The sequence below is a fragment of the Miscanthus floridulus genome, chromosome 4 (assembly GCF_019320115.1).
Source record: "Miscanthus floridulus cultivar M001 chromosome 4, ASM1932011v1, whole genome shotgun sequence".
Lineage (NCBI taxonomy): Eukaryota > Viridiplantae > Streptophyta > Magnoliopsida > Poales > Poaceae > Miscanthus > Miscanthus floridulus.
The window spans coordinates 31,703,181-31,709,612 of NC_089583.1; the positions used below are offsets into that span (position 1 = coordinate 31,703,181).

At 49.1% G+C, this 6,432-nt stretch overlaps 1 protein-coding gene and 1 pseudogene across 1 annotated transcript; one reads left to right on the forward strand and one right to left on the reverse strand.

The window, feature by feature from the left end:
• On the forward strand, positions 1 to 2,780 carry LOC136551252 (uncharacterized; annotated as a pseudogene).
• A 1,289-nt stretch (positions 2,781 to 4,069) lies between these two features.
• On the reverse strand, positions 4,070 to 5,921 carry LOC136551253 (putative UDP-rhamnose:rhamnosyltransferase 1). Its single transcript, XM_066542837.1, has one exon. It carries the CDS (start codon positions 5,806 to 5,808, stop codon positions 4,246 to 4,248), a length of 1,563 nt encoding a protein of 520 aa, XP_066398934.1. The 5' UTR covers positions 5,809 to 5,921; the 3' UTR covers positions 4,070 to 4,245.
• Positions 5,922 to 6,432: the final 511 nt, after the last annotated feature.

Here is a 6,432-nt window from a genome sequence, read left to right on the forward strand (position 1 = left end):
ATGTCAGCACGTAGGGAGGTTGTCTCGTATCACCCATTGCCTGCACCAGGCAGTGGCAAACAGCCTCAAGGATGAGATCCAGTCAAAAGTTACGGAAACGGTTAGCAATGCGATCAACTCCTTTGATCCAAATGCGTTGCCTCGGCATATAGAAGGGGCATTGGGTACAGCTGGAAACTTCATTAACTCATTCGAGCCGAAATGGTCCTGGGAAAAAGGAGTTTGATTTTAATGGGGAAGCTGATTTCCTTGATGGATACCAATGCCCTGATGAATATTGGGGCTCTGCACCTGTGAACGCACAGAAACCAGTTAACATTAAGAACCTGCTGGGCGGCGTTATTGCTATAATCGGTCGCAACTTGAGAAATACTGAAGTTGAACAGCCAAAGGACACTAAGACCAGCGTCTCATTCCTTGGGTCAAGTGATGATGGTAACACATTCTTGCACTCCTCAGTCTATATGCCAAGTGCTCCACCAGTGCTTGATGAAGAAGCCTTGAATTACAACATTTATCGGGCTGTGCTGGAAGCAGAGCCACCTGATTGGCTTCCTGACAGTTATGCTAGCGCCTGTATGCAGTGCGCTGCTCCTTTCACTGCCCTCACCCGTGGAAGGCATCATTGTCGATTCTGTGGAGGGATATTTTGCAGGGCATGCTCAAAGGGGCGATCTCTGTTGCCTGCCAAGTTTCGTGAGAGGAATCCGCAAAGAGTCTGTGATGCTTGTTATGATAGGCTTGATCCAATTGCAAAACTTATTGATTAATTCTGTCAGCAATGCCTCACAAACTGCAAAGCATGATGTTATGGATTGGACTTGTGCAAGAGGGTGGTTAAATTTACCCATCGGGTTAACCATGGAGCATGAGATTTACAAGGCAGCAAATACCCTGTTGAGTTACAGCCAGGTTCCTGAATTTCATTTCTTATATTCTGTATTTGCATGTTAGTGCTTTGAACAAGTTAGAATCTGAATCTAATAAACCCATTAAAAAAATCTCAATGCAGGTGGCAAGAATAAACCCTGAGAAGTCTATTCCCCATGCAGTTCTTAGTGGAGCAAGTGGGCTTGCCATATTAACAGTTGCAAAAGCTGGTGCTATTCTTACTTACAAACTTGGAACTGGCCTAGTAGTTGCTCGAAGATCTGATGGATCATGGTCTTCACCATCTGCTATACTTTCTGCTGGTTTTGGATGGGGAGCACAGGTTTGTATGGTCAACTTCTAATTCTTCACTTGATAAATCGTAAATGGCACCACCTTCTGTTGTACTGCAAATGCAGTGTTGATGTTTTTATTTCCATAGCTCGCTGTGTGGTATTTTCTTAGGAACTACGTACCTCACTTATTATATGCTTATGAGAGCTTCAGTGTGGTATATTTTAACTATATTTATGTCTTCACTATTTAATACCAGTGGTTTGCTACAAATGAAGAATTGTGATCACAGGAATTATGCAGACAAGGATTCATCACTCTTTTTTGCTTCTTATAAGTTCTGTTTAGCGGGCACAAAATGATATGATGTTCTTTAATTGATTATAACTATTTTGCTTATGGCCTTCCAAATTTAGGGGAAGGAATGAACATGAATGAATCCACCTTGTCAAGCTAATTTAAATTTAGGTACTAAATCGTGACTTATTGTGCTGCCTGGGGTTCTGCATGCTCTCATTCATAGAGAAACATGTGTTTGAATCTTGCTGCTTTTTGTAGAAAATGGTACAACCATGATATCTTATGTGGCTAGCCTCATGAGTTTTATGACAGTACATATTTGTGCTGATTGCTCTTTTTGTAGATAAGTTCTGTTTCCATCTTATGTGCTTATGTGCTTGTCTTTGCACATACAGGTTGGTGGTGAGCTTATGGATTTCATCATAGTGCTCCGTGGCCCAGAAGCTGTCCGAACTTTCTGCAGTCAAATGCATTTTTCACTTGGGGCAGGTGTAAGTGCTGCAGCAGGACCTGTGGGCAGAGTACTAGAAGCAGACCTGAGAGCTGGTGATAAAGGATCAGGAGTTTGCTATACATATAGCTGCAGCAAAGGTAACTGTTGTCTTACTTTGTAACCTTCAACCTTTTGATGTCATGTTCAGTCTGCCAATGCTTTGGGACTTGTCACTATGGGGAAAAAAATGTGCAATGACCATACAATTTATCAGAAAATGTAGCCTACAAAAGCGTTATTCACTTTTCCCAATTCATAGATTTAATGCATTGTCAAAATTGAATATTTATTTGTTTAGATCTTAAGCACATTTGTTAACATCTTTCCTGATTGAGTAGTAACATGGATGTTCTTTTGAATTCATTTCCCAACTTCTGAGTATTAACCATTGGGAACATTTGTTTGGGTACATGTCCTTCAGGGAAAATGTTCCATCATAGTCATGGATGAATCCATCTGCTCTGGCCTCTGGTTATCCGTAGCCACAACTAATTTCACAGTGCTTTTTATTTTGAATTCCAGGTGCATTTATTGGTGTCTCATTAGAAGGGAATCTAGTTGCCACACGGATGGACGCTAATCTGCGCTTCTATGGTGACCCATATCTGACAACCAGCGACATTCTCACGGGGAATGTGGAACAGCCAAATGCTGCCAAATTTCTTTACACTGCATTGGATGATCTATACTCGGGGCTGGAGGATTGTTAGTGTGCATACGTACTTTGATTATTTCGATTGTACAAGTTGTATATATCCACAAAATGCTTTCGTTTGTTTGGCAGGGCTCAATTTGTATCAATGAAAGAGTTAAGTCTGTTTCATTCCCCTGAAGTTCTCTGTTTTTAAAAGACCCACCCTGAACTCAGATACCAGACATAGGCACGGAACGTACCAGTACTGCTGAAACCGTGCACAGTGCACTCCCGACGCCGTTTTTAAGCTGTTTGTAACGGAGTCCGCCCGCCACGTCACCCCCCAATTGATAAGCGTATTTTAGCATATTTTGTACAAGAAAAAGTCAAATTTACAAACATTAACCACAATTATTAAATTACATACAAGTTTAGGAAATAAACTCGTACAGATAACTTTGTATTTAAAGTGTCTCCAAATTGATATTATCATCATGTCCTGTTCATCTGCTTTTCAGCCGGTCTATGCTTATTTCGGCTTATTCTCCTTCACAGAAACACTATTGAATCGGTCGAAATACCACCAGCAGAACAGGACCATTAATTTCTGTAGCAAATGCAATATACTGGCCCCGTTCGGTTTACCTTATAATCCGCACTATTCAGCTTATTTTTTTAGCCGGAACAATGTTTTTCTCTCACAACAATTCAGCCAGAATAGTATTTTTCAGCCAATTCAGCCTAGTTTCAGCAAGCCAAATGGGGCCACTGCAAGGGAAATTAAAGGTCAAATTTATTTCTATAACTTTTCTCTACTGAAAATATGTTTATCGTTATGAGATGGAGAGAGAGCAACGAGTACAATTGATTGCGTGCACTTACTTCTGTAGAAGTATCCATATTTGTGTCTACGTGCCTTGTGGCTCCGTCTAGCCAGCACTCAAGCGTTTCACGCTCTCTCAACACCTGATTTGTTTCTTCACCGTCTTCTTTCTCCTCCCGACACTCTACCACAGTCCACCACTCCGCCGTGGCACGGTAGGGTCTCGCCGAAGCTCCGCAGGCCGCCCTACCATGCCCGCGGTGTCCTCCTTCTCCCCTCTCCCTCCTTATCGCCGTCATGGCGATGGGCGCCCCCGCCCCGACTTGGCCTAGCCACCTCCACCACCCCCGGAACCCTAACACCGCCCTCTCCCCCTGTCCCCTCTGTCTGACCGGCTTGCCTCCTTCGAGCCCCTTCTAGGCCCATCGGAGTTGGGGAAGAAGAGGGGGAGAGGCCGGAGATAAAGAAGAATGAGAGGGAGAGGAATCGAGTATTGAGAGAGAGAGAGAGGAACACTAAAGTGTCATTTAGCATTACCCAATTATTATTGACACATGTCCACGCACGTCAAACAAAATAAACCGGAGTTGTTATATTTCATATGCCTAAAATTTTGAATACAATTTTACATGACTTACTAATATAATTTAAAAAGTAACACACAAGAGACAATTCATTATTTTTTTCTACAACAAAACAACGACAGAATCACATTTACATGTTGTCCGACAACATAAAAAAAATAGTGATATGACATACAGTATGTCATATAGGAGACACACAGCCTTATGTCTTAATATAAAATGTCTCGATACATATATTATTATTACCTCACTCGGTGAAACAATGCCTCTGCAAGCAGTTCACGAGCTCGTCGACGTACCGCCCCTGCCGGCCAGCATCATCGCCGACGACCTCCTCCCGCAGCTTCCTCGCGTTGAGCGCGAGCATCTTCCCCTCCTCGCCCTCCACCACCATCACGCGCCTCACGGCCTCCGCCACGTCGTCCCTGCCGAACCACCCGTCGTCGTCGCGCCGCGCCACCTCCACGCCGACGCCCCTCTCCGCCATGATCCGAGCGATGAGTCCCTGGTCGACGATGAACGGGAGCATGACCAGCGGGTGCCCGAACCGGAGACTCTCCACGACGGAGCCCCAGCCGCAGTGCGTCAGGAACGCGCCCACGGCCGCGTGCGCGAGGACGCGCATCTGCGGCACCCAGCCCGTGCACACAGCGCCGCGCCCGCGCGTGCGCGCCTCGAACCCGTCCGGCAGCAGCGGCGATGGCGGCAACATCGTCGTCGACGCGCCACCGCTCGGCAGGCGCAGAGCCCACAGGAAGCGTGCCCCGGAGAGCTCGAGCCCCAGGGCGAGCTCGTGCACGCTCGCCGGCGTCAGCGGCGCCTCACTGCCAAGCGCGACGTACAGGACGCTCCCCGACGGCTGCTCGTCGAGCCACTGTAAGGCACCCGATGAGCGTGCCGCCGCTTCATGAGTGCTACCGTTGCCATGGTCACCGTCGTCGCCGTCACGGCGATCGTCCGGCAGTAGGAGGCCGGTGGGCAGGACAGGCTTGCGGTAGAGCTCCGCGAGCAGGGGGAACACCCGGCCGGGCTCCACCTCAGGGCAGCTGCGTATGAACAGGAGGCGGCACCGCTGCTCGGTCCGCCAGAAGCGCTCGGAGTCCGCGACGCCGGACGCGTTGAGCTGGGTAGCAGCAGCGATCCAGGCGGCCTCGTGTCGGCGGAAGGCGAGGGAAGCTGCTGGTGCTGGGGACGGGAACCACCTCGGCATCGGCATGAAGTCCTCGACGGTGACACGCGGGTGGTCGGCGTTCTCCTGACGCGGCCCGAAGTAGGCGGCCATGGTGGCCGTGGCGATTTGGAACATCGCACAAGCAACCTCGTGTTTCTCAGCGATGGGGCAGATCCAGTAGTGCGCGAAGTCGACGACGATCCAGTCGGGACTCCTCGCGAACGCCGCCACGGGGTCCTCCCCATCTCTCCGGCTGCCACCGGCGGCGCAGGCGGCTGCCAGGAAGTCCGCGAAGGGCGCGGCGAGGCCGTCGAAGGCGGTCTTGAGGAGGCCGACCTTGTCAGGCGGCACGTCGGCCGTGGACTCGGCGCCCTCGGGCAGCCCGTCCACGGCCGGCAGCGGCAGTGCCACCGTCCGGACGCGGCCGGACAGGGCGGCGGGCACCGGCGGGAGCCTGGAGACGTTCCTCGGCGTGGAGACGAAGGTGACGGCGTGGCCCCGCGCCGCCAGCCGCTTAGAGAGCTCGAGGAACGGGATGAGGTGGCCGAACGCCAGCCATGGGAACACCACGAGGTGGAGAGGACCGGCTCCGGCTGTGGCTTCCTGCTCCTGCTGGTGGTGCTGCTGCTCTCCGGCCATTGTTGCGATTGCCAAGCTAAAAAATGAAAAACGGATACAAATACTAGTGGTGATAATAATGGAGCTAGTCAAGCATTGTGGGGGGTCATGCCCATGCTTTGGCTCCTTCTATATCCGGACTTGTATAATAATGGAGCTAATCAAGCATTGGGGGGCGGGGGGCATGCCCATGCTTTGGCTCCTTCTATATCCGGACACGTTAGTACCAGTCGAACAGACGCTGCACCCGCTGCACTTGCTACTTCAATGACAGGTGGGACCATAGCTTATCTTTCAATGCAACTTTAGCATTTACGGAGTATATATTATTATATAGTTGTTATAGTTATTATTATAGTAACTCAATGTTCACAAGTCCTCTTTGTTGAAGTAGAAATCCTGCGCGTGGTACCGACACTGGCCTTGTTCGCTGACACGAAACCCATCCGTTTATTTTTTCATCCGGAACAGTATTTTTCTCTCATAAATTCCTGCAGCATTTCTCCAAACCATCCAAATTCCTCTAAAATTTAGACAAGCGAACATGCCCCTGACGGCAACAGCACGAGCAACTCGTGGGTCATTAACTTAACATGCCCCTGACGGCAACAGCACGAGCAACTCGTGGGTCATTAACTTATTATT